This window comes from Mobula birostris, chromosome 3 (assembly GCF_030028105.1).
Source record: "Mobula birostris isolate sMobBir1 chromosome 3, sMobBir1.hap1, whole genome shotgun sequence".
Classification (NCBI taxonomy): Eukaryota; Metazoa; Chordata; class Chondrichthyes; order Myliobatiformes; family Myliobatidae; genus Mobula; species Mobula birostris.
Window position 1 is genome coordinate 111,414,422 of NC_092372.1, and position 15,084 is coordinate 111,429,505.

The 15,084-nt window shown below is 43.4% G+C and overlaps 1 protein-coding gene across 4 annotated transcripts in view; it reads right to left on the minus strand.

Moving 5' to 3' along the window:
• ank2b (ankyrin 2b, neuronal) overlaps positions 1–15,084 on the minus strand; it is an 859,694-nt gene that overhangs the window by 358,819 nt on the left and 485,791 nt on the right. For all 4 annotated transcript variants that reach the window (XM_072253201.1, XM_072253200.1, XM_072253199.1 and 1 more), the window contains one exon: positions 1,971–2,069. In XM_072253201.1, the coding sequence (XP_072109302.1) occupies positions 1,971–2,069 (99 nt within the window). The remainder of the gene's footprint in view (positions 1–1,970; positions 2,070–15,084) is intronic.

The window sequence follows — 15,084 nt, forward strand, 5'->3', positions numbered from 1 at the left end:
TTTACTGTGCTGGCATACTGTATTAACTACACTATTTACATAGGTCCTTTAATAAAATAATGGAAGCCAATGAAATGAAAATCAATGGGTTCAGCAATAGGCAGTTAATATAGACAGCTGAAATAAATAATTATTGAAAGCTGATCAGTTTGGAAATCAACGATTCACACTGGCTACAATTCTGCTTGTCTTGAGAGTACACTCAAGTAAGTAACTAAGAGAAAAATAGAGTAGGACTTGTGTATAGGACACTACTGGTCACAACATCCCTTATTTGGTGTACAGAAATTAGAGGTGCTATAGATGAATTCACATAGTTGACAAATACTTCATATATTTTAAATATTTTTAAATTATTTTCAGCTTATTTTTTGTTCTACACTTAATGTCAGGAATGAAATTGATTATCCTCATTTTCAACCCTTTTCCCAATACCTTTTCGCTTTTGGCAAGTTTACTGACATTCAACTATCATAAAGTTGCATGGTCTGCTAACTGCTTATCCCTAATGTAGCTTCGTGAACCTGTGCTTAAGTGCAAAGGATATGCTTCTTAGTATCACACATCAAAGTTGCTGGTGAACGCAGCAGGCCAGGCAGCATCTCTAGGAAGAGGTACAGTCAACGATAGGGAGCGATCCCTGCGGAAAGCAGAGAGGGGGGGGAGGAAAAGATGTGCTTAGTGGTGGGATCTGAGACAATAGGTCTGCCAGGACAGGCAGGTTTATGGATCTTGGGTAGGAGGTAGAAATGGGAAGTGCGAGGTGTGGGAACTATAAGGTTGGTAGCAGTGGATGGGAGATCAACTATAAGGTTGTGTAGCCTCCAGGTCCAACATATTATTCTCCGTAAGCCTCCGGGTCCAACATATTATTCTCCGTAACTTCCGCCACCTCCAACAGGATCCAACCACTAAGCACATCTTTCCCTCCCCCCCCCCCCCCACTTTCCGCAGGGATCGCTCCCTACGCAACTTCCTTGTCCATTCGTCCCCCCCATCCCTCCCCACAGATCTCCCTCCTGGCACTTATCCTTGTAAGCAGAACAAGTGCTACGCATGCCCTTACACTTCCTCCCTTACCACCATTCAGGGCCCCAGAGAGTCCTTCCAGGTGAGGCGACACTTCACCTGTGACTCAGCTGGGGTGATATACTGCGTCCGGTGCTCCTGATGTGGCCTTCTATATATTGCCGAGACCCGACGCAGATTGGGAGACCGCTTTGCTGAACATCTACGCTCTGTCTGCCAAAGAAAGCAGGATCTCCCAGTGGCCACACATTTTAATTCCACATCCCATTCCCATTCTGACATGTCTATCCACAGCCTTCTCTACTGTAAAGAAGAAGCCACACTCAGGTTGGAGGAACAACATATTCCGTCTGGGTAGCCTCCAACCTGATGGCGTGAACATTGACTTCTCTAACTTCCGCTAATGCCCCACCTCCTCCTCGTACCCCATATGTTACTTATTTTTATACACACATTCTTTCTCTCACTCTCCTTTTTCTCCCTCTGTCCCTCTGTCCCCTTGTCCATCCTCTGGGTTCCCCCCCCCCCCTTGTCTTTCTCCCTGGGCCTCCTGTCCCATGATCCTCTCATATCCCCTTTGCCAATCACCTGTCCAGCTCTTGGCTCCATCCATCCCTCTCCTGTCTTCTCCTATCATTTTGGATCTCCTCCTCTCCCTCCCACTTTCAAATCTCTTACTAACTCTTCCTTCAGTTAGTCCTGAGGAAGGGTCTCGGCCTGAAGCGTCGACTGTACCTCTTCCTAGAGATGTTGCCTGGCCTGCTGCATTCACCAGCAAATTTGATGTGTGTTGCTTGAATTTCCAGCACCTGCAGAATTCCTGCTGTTTGGTTCTTAGTATACCCACAGAGTGGACGTTTCTATACAAGAATGGTATATTACCGGAAACAGGGTGATGTATGAAAGGAATAACAGTACAACATGAATTAAGAAAGACTCACCCTTGTTTTAGCATCAATCTGAGCTCCTCGATCTAATAGCAGTTTCACCATATTGGTATTCCCTCGTTTGGAAGCTACGTGTAGTGGAGTAATTCCATTCTAAATTGAGATTAGAAAGCACAATCATATATAAACAAATAATTCAAAGCAAACATTGCATTAAACACAATTCAAATCCAGCTACATTACATTTAGGAAGGGCTTCACTTTGGTTGGAAAGTGTAAGTCTATGAGAAGTTTGGAGAAGGTAAAAAAAATTGCTAACTAACCTAACCTGCTCTGTTAAGCAAATCTAAGTGTTTGAAGAGCTGAGAACTCATGCTTTTACATGATTGATAGCCCTATGTGCAAAAATATTATATAAACTTTGCACTGAACAGCTTTTAATCCCTCCATGATCTTCATACAGGAGAATGAGTAAAGAAATGGCAGATGAAGTAATGTAGAAAAGTGTATGATCATGCACTTTGGTAGAAGAAATAAAGATGTAGTCTATTTTTTAACAGGGGGAAAAAATCAGGATTCTGAATTACAAAGGGCATTGGGAGCCCTAGTCCAAGATTCCCTAAAGGTTAACTTGCAGGTTGAGTCAGTAGCAAGTAAGGCAAATTCAATGTTAGCACTGAGTTTGAGAGGAATGAAAGCAAGGATGTAAATGCTTTATAAGGCATTTGTCAGATCACATTTGGAGTATGGTGAGCAGCTTTGACCCTCTTATCTAAGAAAGGATGTGCTAACATTGAAGAGGATCCAGAGGTGAATGAACCCTCAAGTGAAATGGTTAATGTATGAGAAGTGTTCAATGGCTCTGGGCCTGTACTCTTTGGAATTTAGAAGTATTTGGCGGGGGGGGGGGGGGAAGAGGTGGTGGTTTCACTGAAATCTACCAAATACTGAAAGGCCAAGATAGAGTGGAAGCAGAGAGGATGTTTTCTATAATCAGAATCAGAATCAGGTTTATTATCACCGGCATGTGATGTGAAATTTGTTAACTTAGCAGCAGCAGTTCAATGTAATACATAAAATAGAAGAAAAAAATAATAATAATTAAGTAAATCAATTACAGTATACGCATATTGAATAGATTGAAAATTGTGCAAATACTATAGATTTAGAAATACTAGAATTAAAGAAAGTGAGGTAGTGTTCATGGGTTCAAAATCCATTTAGGAATCAGATGGCAAAGGAGAGGAAGATGTTCCTGAATCACTGGGTGTGTGCCTTCAGGCTTCTGTATCTCCTACCTGATGGTAACAGTGAGAAAAGGGCATGCCCTGGGTGCTGGAGGTCCTTAATAATGGACACTGCCTTTCTGAGACACCGCTCCCTAAAGATATCCTGGGTACTTTGTAGGCTAGTGCCCAAGATGGAACCGACTAAATTTACAACCCCCTGCAGCTTGTTTCAGTCCTGTGCAGTAGCCCCTCCCCCCCCACCAACTAGACAGTGATGCAACCTGTCAGAATGCTCTCCATGGTACATCTATAGAAGTTTTTGAGTGTATTTGTTGACATACCAAATCTCTTCAAACACCTAATGAAGTATAGTCGCTGTCTTGTCTTCTTTATAACTACATCGATATGTTCGGACCAGGTTAGGCCCTCAGATACCTTGACACCCAGGAACTTGAAGCTGCTCACTCGCTCCTCTTCTGATCCCTCTATGAGGATTGGTATGTGTTCCTTTATCTTACCCTTCCTGAAGTCCACAATCAACTCTTTCGTCTTACTGACGTTGAGTGCCAGGTTGTTGCTGCGACATCACTCCACTAGTTAACACAGCTTACTCCTGTACGCCCTCATATCACCACCTGAAATTCTACCAACAATGGCTGTATCGTCAGCGAATCTATAGATGGTTTTGAGCTATGCCTAGCCACACAGTCATGTGTATACAGACAGCACAGCAGGGGGCTAAGCACACACCCCTGAGGTGCGCCAGTGTTGATTGTCAGCAAAGAGGAGATATTATCACCAATCTGCACAGACTGTGGTCTTCCAGTTAGGAAGGCGAGGATCCAGTTGCAGAGGGAGATACAGAGACCCAGGTTCTGTAGCTTCTCAATCAGGATTGTGGGAATGGTGGTATTAAATGCTGAGCTATAGTCGACGAACAGCATCCAGACATAGGAGTCTGTGTTGTCCAAGTGGTCTAAAGCCGTGTGAAGAGCCATCGAGATTCCATCTGCCGTTGACCTATTGTCGCGACAGACAAATTGCAATGGGTCCAGGTCCTTGCTGAAGCAGGAGTTCAGTCTATTCATGACCAACCTCTCAAAGTATCTCATCACTGTAGATGTGAGTGCTACCAGGCAATAGCCATTAAGGCAGCTCACATTATTCTTCTTAGGCACTGGTATAATTGTTGCCTTTTTGAAGCAAGTGGGAACTTCTGCCTGTAGCAGTGAGAAGTTGAAAATGTCCTTGAATACTCCTGCTAGTTGGTTGGCACAGGTTTTCAGAGCCTTACCAGGTACTCCATTGGGACCTTCCACCTTCCGAGTATTCACCCTTTTTAAAGACAGCCTAACATTGGCCTCTGAGACAGAGAACACAGGGTCACCAGGTGCAGCAGGGATCTTCACAGTTGTCATTGTATTCTCCCTTTCAAACTGGGCATAGAAGGCATTGAGTTCATCTGGTAGAGAAGCATTGCTGCCATTCATGCTATTGGGCTTTGCTTTGTAGGAAGAAATGTCCTGCAAACCCTACCAGAGTTGTTCTGCATCCGATATCGTCTGCAAACTCATTTGAAATTGTCTCTTCACCCTTGAAATAGCCCTCCGTAAATCATACCTGGTTTTCTGATACAGGCCTGGGTCGCCAAACTTTAAGTCCACAGATCTAGCCTTCAGCAGACAATGTATCTCCTGGTTCATCCAAGGCTTTTGGTTCAGGAATGTACAGTAAGTGAGTGAGTCTAGCACCAGAGGGCACAGCCTCAGAATAGCAGGATGTCCACTTAGAATGCAGGTGAGGACGAATTTCTTTAGTCAGAGGATAGTGAATCTGTGGAGTTCTTTGCCACAGGCAGCTCTGGAGGCCAAGTCATTGGGTATTGTTAACATGGAGGTTGATGGGATCTTGATTAGCAAGGATGTCAACGGTTACACGGAGAAGGCAGGAGTATGGGGTTGAGAGGGAAATGGATCAACCTTGATCGAATGGCAGAGCAGATTCAATGGGCCAAATGATCTAATTCTGCTCCAATGTCTTGTGGGTTCCCAAGCTTGTACTTAAAAGGTGCAAAAATAACAGGGTTGTTATCATGGGTGACTTTAACTTCCCTAATATTGATTGGCACCTGATTAGTTCTAAGGGTTTAGATGGGGCAGAGTTTGTTAAGTGTGTCCAGGACAGATTCCTGTCACAGTATGTGGCTAGGCCAACTAGGGGGAATGCCATAATAGATCTAGTATTAGGTAATGAACCAGGTCAGGTCACAGATCTCTCAGTGGGGAGCATCTGGGGGACAGTGACCACCACTCCCTGGCCTTTAGCATTATCATGGAGAAGGAAAGAAACAGAGAGGACAGGAAAATTTTTAATTGGGGAAGGGCAAATTATGAGGCTATAAGGCTAGAACTTGCGGGTGTGAATTGGGATGATGTTTTTGCAGGGAAATGTACTATGGACATGTGGTCGATGTTTAGAGATCTCTTGCCGGATGTTACGGATAAATTTGTCCCAGTGAGGAAGATAAAGAATGGTAGGGTGAAAGAACCATGGGTGACAAGTAATGTGGAAAATTTAGTCAGGTGGAAGAAGGCAGCATCCATGAGGTTTAGGAAGCAAGGATCAGATTGGTCTATTGAGGAATATAGGGAAGCAAGAAAGGAGCTTAAGAAGGGGCTGAGAAGAGCAAGAAGGGGGCATGAGAAGGCCTTGGCGAGTAGGGTAAAGGAAAACCCCAAGGCATTCTTCAATTATGTGAAGAACAAAAGGATGACAGGAGTGAAGGTAGGACCGATTAGAGATAAAGGTGGGAAGATGTGCCTGGAGGCTGTGGAAGTGAGCGAGGTCCTCAACAAATACTTCTCTTCGGTATTCACCAATGAGAGGGAACTTGATGATGGTGAGGACAATATGAGTGAGGTTGATGTTCTGGAGCATGTTGATATTAAGGGAGAGGAGGTGTTGGAGTTGTTAAAATACATTAGGACGGATACGTCCCCAGGGCCTGATGGGATATTCCCCAGGCTGCTCCACAAGGTGAGGGAAGAGATTGCTGAGCCTCTGGCTAGGATCTTTATGTCCTCGTTGTCCACGGGAATGGTACCGGAGGATTGGAGGGAGGCGAATGTTGTCCCCTTGTTCAAAAAAGGTAGTAGGGATAGTCCAGGTAATTATAGACCAGTAAGCCTATGTCTGTGGTGGGAAAGCTGTTGGAAACGATTCTTAGAGATAGGATCTCTGGGCATTTAGAGAATCGTGGTCTGATCAAGGATAGTCAGCATGGCTTTGTGAAGGGCAGATCGTGTCTAACAAGCCTGATAGAGTTCTTTGAGGAGGTGACCAGGGTAGATCAGTGTAGTGCAGTGGATGTGATCTATATGAATTTTAGTAAGGCATTTGACAAGGTTCCACATGGTAGGCTTATTCAGAAAGTCAGAAGGCATGAGATCCAGGGAAGGTTGGTCAGGTGGATTCAGAATTGGCTTGCCTGCAGAAGGCAGAGGGTCATGGTGGAGGGAGTACATTCAGATTGGAGGATTGTGACTAGTGGTGTCCCACAAGGATCTGTTCTGGGACATCTACTTTTCATGATTTTTATTAACGACCTGGATGTGGGAGTAGAAGGGTGGATTGGCAAGTCTGCAGATCACACAAAGGTTGGTGGTGTTGTAGATAGTATAGAGGATTGTCAAAGATTGCAGAAAGACATTGATAGGATGCAGAAGTGGGCTGAGAAGTGACAGATGGAGTTCAACCCGGAGAAGTGTGAGGTGGTACACTTTGGAAGGACAAACTCCAAGGCAGAGTACAAAGTAAATGATAGGATACTTGGTAGTGTGGAGGAGCAGAGGGATCTGGGGATACATGTCCACAGATCCCTGAAAGTTGCCTCACAGGTAGATAGAGTAGTTAAGAAAGCTTATGGGGTGTTAGCTTTCATAAGTCGAGGGATAGAGTTTAAGAGTCGCAATGTAATGATGCAGCTCTATAAAACTCTGGTTAGGCCACACTTGGAGCACTGTGTCCAGTTCTGGTCGCCTCACTATAAGAAGGATGTGGAAGCATTGGAAAGGGTACAGCGGAGATTCACCAGGATGCTGCCTGGTTTAGAGAGTATGTATTATGATCAGAGATTAAGGGACCTGGGCTTTGAAGAGAAGGAGGATGAGAGGAGACATGATAGAGGTGTACAAGATAATAAGAGGAATAGGTAGAGTGGACAGCCAGCGCCTCTTCCCCAGGGCACCACTGCTCAATACAAAAGGACATGGCTTTAAGGTAAGGGGTGGGAAGTTCAAGGGGGATATTAGAGGAAGGTTTTTTACTCAGAGAGTGGTTGGTGCGTGGAATGCACTGCCTGAGTCAGTGGTGGAGGTAGATACACTAGTGAAATTTAAGACAGGTATATGGAGGAATTTAAGTTGGGGGGTTATATGGGAGGCAGGGTTTGAGGGTGGGCACAACATTGTGGGCCGAAGGGCCTGTACTGTGCTGTACTATTCTACATTCTATTAACTGTATCACAACTGCAGCTTTGGCAATTGTGTCGTTCAAACAAGTCTCAATAAATTATCATAACATTAAAACTATTACATTTCTGAAAGAAATACTGTACAAAATACACATTTATAATTAACTATTTATATATAAGATTCATGCATTTAATAAAATTTTATGACATGACTATATTTTTTTCTTGACATTAATAATGGTTGTCCTTTGAAATTCTGGTCTGGAAAATAATGACCAGTTTCATGTTGAAACAAAATGCTAGGAACTTGGATTATGTACCTGTTTTGTGATTGCCTCTGATCAATCAATATAATCATAATAAGAATTCACTAGCCACTATATTTTCAAATGTTATTTTAAGACTCCATTCATAGCTTATCTCATGTCTCAATATTATACAGTATATGACTTGAAGTTTCCAGGTAATATTTGCTAACAAAACAATGCTTTGTGGTATAATTTCCAGGTCATACCTTAACACTAGTTTTCAGTGATGAAGTAACTATATGTTCTCTCTCCAATAAAACTGCTTTGCATTTGGCTCCATTTTCATCAAATACGCAATCCTGTTTTCATCAGGATTCTTCTTTCAATGACGTAGCTCTGTAAATCTCTGTCTATTACACGCAGCTCAGATTGCCTTTAAATTTCCTTCCTCTAACCATGAACCACTAACTTGGTGATATCAGGTTGTCATAGCTTGGGTGGGCAGAATAGAGGGAATAAGCTTCCACTATGTATTAAATGCTCCCACTAGTGTGTGACTCAGAAAGCTTCCGGCAGCCAAATACAGCTCCTGGCTTCACGTGTTGCCTAACTACGAAGGTTTATGAAACAATTTCTATCGACAGGAGAAGGGGCCTTAAAAGACCATAAGACATAGGAGCAGAATTAGGCTATCTGGCCCATCGAGTCTGCTCCGCCATTCAATCATGACTGATCCCTTTTTTTTCTCCTCCTCCACCCCATTTCCCGGATTTCTCCCCGTAATCTTTGATGCTGTGTCCAATCTATCTATCTCTGCCTTAAATACACCCAACGACCTGGCCTCCACAGCTGCATGTGGCAACAGATTCCATAGGACTATAAGACCATACTGTATAGGAGTAGAGGTAGGCCATTCAGCCCATCGAGTCTGCACCACCACTCAATCATGGGCTGATCCAATTCTTCCAGTCATTCCCACTCCCCAGCCTTCTACCCATACCCTTTGATGCCCTGGCTAATCAAGACCTATCTATCTCTGCCTTAAATGCACTCAATGACTTGGCCTCCACAGCCAGTTGAGACAACAAATTCCACAGATTCACCACCTTCTGATTAAAGTAATTTCTCCACATCTCTGTTCTAAATGGATGTCCTTCAATCCTGAACTCATGCCCTCTTGTCCCAGAATTCCCTACCATGGGAAATAACTTTGCCTTATCTAATCTGTTTAGGCCTTTCAACGTTCAAAAGGTTTCAATGAGATCCCCCCTCAGTTCCTGCGAGTTCAGACCCAGAGCCATCAGACGTTCCTCGTATGATAACCCTTTCATTCCTGGAATCATCCTTGTGAACCTCCTCTGGACCTCTCCAATGCCAGCACATCTTTTCTAAGATGAGGGGCCCAAAACTGTTCACGATACTCAAGGTGAGGCCTCACCAGTACCTTATACAGTCTCAGCACCACATCCTTGCTCTTGTATTCTGGACCTCTTGAAATGAATGCTAACGTGACATTTGCCTTCCTCACCACCGACTCAACCTGCAAGTTAACCATTAGGGTTCTGCAAAAGGACTCCCAAGATTTCTGGATTTTCTCCCCATTTAGAAAATAGTCTGCACATTTATTTCTATGACCAAAGTGCATGACCTTGCATTTTCCAACATTGTACTTCATTTGCCACTTCCTTGCCTGTTCTCTGAATCTGTCTAAGTCATTCTGTGTGTTGCACCTTATCAAAGGCCTTCTGAAAGTCCAAATATACAACATCTACTGTATCCCCTTTATCCATCCTACTTGTAATCTCCTCAAAGAATTCCAACAGGTTCGTCAGGCAGGATTTTACCTGAAGGAAACCATGCTGACTTTGTATTATCTTGTCCTGTGTCACCAAGTACTCCATCACCTCATCCTTAACAAATGATTCTAACATCTTCCCAACTACTGAGGTCAGTCTTCCTTTCTGCTGCCTTCCTCCTTTCTTAAAGAGTGGAATGACATTTATAATTTTCCAGTCCACTGGCACCATGCCAGAGTCCAATGATTTTTGTTAGATTATTTATAATGACACCACGGTCTCTAGCACTACCTCTTTCAGAACCCTAGGGTGCAGTTCCTCTGGCCCGGGTGGCTTATACACCTTTAGGTCTTTCAGCTTTTTGAGCACCTTCTGTCTGGTAACATTAACCGCACTCACTTCTCTTCCTTCACACCTTACAACATCAGGCATGCTACTGGTGTCTTCCACAGTGAAGACTGACACAAAATACTCATTTAGTTCATCAGCCATCTCCTTGTCTCCCGTTATTATTTCTCCTGCCTCATTTTCAAGTGTTCCTATATCCACTCTCATTACTCTTTTACTTTTAACATACTTCAAAAACACTTTCACTATCCACTTTGATATTATTTGCTAGCTTGCCAGCTACCCCAGGAAGGCAAGGGAGGAGATTGCTAAGCCTCTGGCGATGATCTCTGCATCATCAATGGCGACAGAAGAGATCAGGAGGATTGGAGGGTTGTGGATGTTGTTCCCTTATTCAAGAACGGGAGTAGAGATAGCCCAGGAAATTATAGGCCAGTGAGTCTTACTTCAGTAAGTTGATGGAGAAGATCCTGAGAGGCAGGATTTATGAACTTTTGGAGAAGCATAATATGATTAGGATTAGTCACCATGGCTTTGTGAAAGACAGGTCGTGCCTCAGGAGTCTGATTGAATTTTTTGAGGATGTGACTAAACACATTGATGAAGGTAGAGCAATAGATGTAGTGTATATGGATTTCAGCAAGGTATTTCATAAGATACCCCATGAAAGGCTTATTGAGAAAGTAAGGAGGCATGGGATCCAAGGGGACATTGCTTTGTGGACCCAGAACTGGCTTGCCCACAGAAGGCAAAGAGTGGTTGTAGATGGGTCATATTCTGCATGGAGTTCGGTGACCAGTGGTGTGCCTCAGAGATCTGTTCTGGGACCTTTACTCTTCGTGATTTTTATAAATCACCTGGATGAGGAAGTGGAGGGATGGGTTAGTAAATTTGCTGATGACACAAATGATGGGGTGTTGTGGATAGTGTGGAGGATACAGCGGGACATGGATAGGACGCAAAACTGGGCTGAGAAGTGGCAGATAGAGTTCAACCCAGATAAGTGTGAGGTGGTTCATTTTGGTCGGTCAAGTATGATGGCAGAATATAGTATTAATGTTAAGACTCTTGGCAGTGTGGAGGATCAGAGGGATCTTGGGGTCCGAGTCTATTGGACACTCAAAGCTGCTATACAAGTTGGCTCTGTGGTTAAGAAGGCATACGGTGCATTGGCCTTCAACAATTGTGGGATTGAATTTAGGAGCCGAGAGGTAATGTTGTAGTTACATAGGACCCTAGTCAGACCCCACTTGGAGTACTGTGCTCAGTTCTGGTCGCCTCACTACAGGAAGGATGTGGAAACCATAGAAAGGGTGCAGAGGAGATTCACAAGGACGTTGCCTGGACTGGGGAGCATGCCTTATGAGAATAGGTTCAGTGAACTCGACCTTTTCTCCTTGGAGCGAAGAAGGATGAGAGGTGACCAGATAGAGGTGTATAAAATGATGAGAGGCATTGATCATGTGGATAGTCAGAGGCTTTTTCCCAGGGCTAAAATGGCTAACATGAGAGGGCACAATTTTATGGTGCTTAGATGTAGGGTCAGAGGAGATATTAGGGTTTGGAACTTTTCAAACCTCTCACTATCAACCCCAGAAATTGCCAATCATCAGTTTGACCTTCAACCTCCAACCGAACCAACTTCCAGGTTTATTGACCTTTGACCATGGAGCACTTCGGGCTTCAACTTTCGAATTCGAACAGACCTCTGATCCCAGTGACCGGGGTGCATCAGTCATCATGACTCCCACCTATACAGACCTCCATCTCAGGATTCGCTAACATGGGGATTTCTGGATTCCTCAGCGCTTGTCAACCTGCAAAGTGTTCCAGCACAGCAACAGAAAGTATCTAATAAAGTGGCCACTGCGTGTGTATAATGTACAAGACATGTAGGTAAGCTTGCAATCGATAGTAAAATAGTGGTGCTGTGGACAATGAAGGAATGACAAAGGCATCTTGAACAGATGAGTAGATGAACAAAAGGATAGCTAAGGGAACTTAATTCACATAAATGAAAGGTGTTACATTTTAGGAAGACAGATCAGGGAACAATTGGGCCGTAAGAAATGTTGTAGAATTGAGGGATTAAAGAGTACAAGTACAATACATTAATTCGTGAAAATGGCGTCACAGTCAGACAGTATGGTGAAGAAGGATTTTGGCATGATTGCATTATTCAGTCAGGCCATGGAGTATAAAAGTACATATATTATATTGAAGTTGTACAAGACATTAGGGAAGGCCACATTTAGAATGTTATGTTCAGTTTTTATTGCCTTGCAATGTAAAAGTTGCCAATATTCAGGAAAAATTGCAGAAAAGATTTACAAGGGTGTTGCTAGAACTTCAAAACACAGGCTGAGCAGGGTGGAACTTAATTCATTAGAGTATAGGAGAATGAGGGGTGATCTTAAAGAGATGAATGAAGTAAAAGAGATGTACAGAATGTGAGCATACATGGCTTCTTCCCAGGGTCAGGGAAGTAAGAACCAGAGGACTTGATTTGAGGTGAGAGGGGAGAGATTAAATAGGAATCTGAGGTGCAACCTTTTCACCCAGAGTGATCAGTATATAGAATGAGCCAAAGGAAGTCACTAAGACAGATAAATTAACAATATTTAAAAGACACAGGGACATAGCATTGTATAGAAAAGATTTTGAGGATCATAGCCTAATGTGAGCAAATTAGAGCAGCTTTGATTGGTATCTTAGTTAGCATGGATCATGGAGGCAGTTTCCAAATAGTGTAACTCTGGACTCTAAGAAGTAAGAACACATTTAGTTATTTGAGATTTTCATTTAATTGTGCAATAGCCAAGCATTCTGATAGTCTCATTAAAAGGGAATTTGAAGGTGAAGGGTTTAAAATGTGTAGTGTATTTGTACGCTGGGAACTGTGTGCGACAGTTCTTCAGTGGGCACAAATGTGGATTGTCAATGAACACTCCACAACTCAGAGCGTAGTGGACTCAGACCAATACATGATTGGCACATCCCTCACTACCATCAAAAGTATCTATATGAAGTGCTACCTCAAGGCAGCAACGTCTCTAACCATGCTATTTTGTTTTTTGCAGCTATATTGGCAGGAGGTACAGAAGCCTGAAGTCCCACACCATCAGGAACTTCTTCTCAACCATTCCACTGAAGGCAGGCCAGTTAGCCAAATCTCAGTGATTGGGAATTCGGTGGAGTCCATTATTAAATATGTAGTTTTGTGATACTTCGAGGCGCATAAAAGGGTAAAGACAACATGGTTTCTTGAAAGTGAAAACTTGCCTGACAAATTTGTTGGAATTCTTTAAGGAAATGACAAGCAGGATAGACGAAGGAGAGTCAGTGGGTGTTGTTTACTGGATTTTCAGAAGCTCTTTGACAAGGTGTTGCACGAATCCGCGCTATTACAGCAAAAGTACTCTCATGGGTAAAACATTGGCTGATTGACAGGAGGCAAAGAGTGAGAATAAAGGGAGCCTTCTCTGGTTGGTCACTGGTGACTGACGTGTTTCACATGGGTCGGTATTGGCACCATTTCTTTTTATATTATATGACAGTGATTTGTATGATGGAATTGGCGATTTTATGGCTAAGTTTTCGAATGATCTGAAGATAGGAGGAGGGGCAGGCAACACTCGCAACACGCTGGAGGAACTCAGCAGGTCGGGCACATCCGTGGAAAAGATTGGTCGATGTTTCGGGCCGGAACCCTTCGTCAGAACTGTAGAGGGAAGGGTCAGAGGCCCTATAAAGAAGGTGGGGGGAGGGTGGGAAGGAGAAGGCAGGCAGGTAGTTTTGAGGAAGCAGGGAGTCTGAAGAAGGGCTTAGGTAGATTGGGAGAATAGGCAAAGTGGCAGATGGAATACCGTGTATGTTCATACACTTTGGTAGAAGAAATAAAGGTGTAGACTGTTTTCTAAATGGACAGAAAATTAAGAAATTTGAAGTACAAAAGCACTCGAGAGTCCTTGTACAGGATTCCCTGAAGGTTAACTTGCAGGTTGAGTCGGTAGTAAAGAAGACAATGTTAGCATTCATTTCAAGAGGATTAGAATATAAAAGCAAGGATGTAATGCTGAGGCATGCTGAGGCATGATAAGGCATTGGTCAGATGACACTTGGAATACTTTAAACAATTTTGGGTCCTTTATCTAAGAAAGAATGTGCTGGCACTGGAGAGGGTCCAGAGGAGATTCACGAGAATGATCCTGGGAATGAAAGGGTTAATATATGAGGAGCATTTGATGGCTCTGGGTCTGTACTCACTGAGGTTTAGAAGAATGAGGAGGGGATCTCATTAAAACCTATTGAATATTGAAAAGCCTAGATAAAGGTGGATGTGGAGAGGATGTTTCCTATAGTGGGGTTGTCTAGGACCAGATGACGCAGTCTCAGAATAAAATGAATTATCTTTAGAACAGGGATGAGGAGGAATTTCATCTGCCAGAGGCTGATGAATCTAAGGAATTCATTGTGCCAGACTTCTATGGAGGCCAAGTTCTAATTAGTCAGGGTGTGAAATGTTATGTGGAGAAGGCAGGAGAGTCGGTCTAAGAGGAATAATAAATAAACCATGACTGAATGGTGGAGCAGACTCAATGGGCCAAATTGTCTAATTCTACTTCTACAGTGTCATTTGGTTCCTGAACCAACTGGCACAGCTCCGGTGTTGTATAGTATCATGGTGTGCCCCATTAATGCTGCAGTTAGTGCGATGCTATTACAGCTCGGGGCACTGGAGTTCAGAGTTTAAACCCTGTGACCTCTGTACATCTTCCCTGTGAAATGCGTGGTTTCCTCTGGGTACTCCGTTTCCTCCGCAGTCCACAGACGTTAATAATTTAACTTGTCATTGTAAATTGCCCCAATTAAGTCAGAGTTCAGTCAGGGATTGCTGGGCAGTGTGGACTGAAGGGATGGAAGAGCTTACTCCATGCCACATTCCTCAATAAAATAAAACTTTATTGATTACCTCAGTATAATAACACTATCAAGAGTACATCTGCAGATGCTGGAAATCAAAGTAACACACACAAACTGCTGGAGGAACTCAGCAGGACAGGCAGCATCCATGGA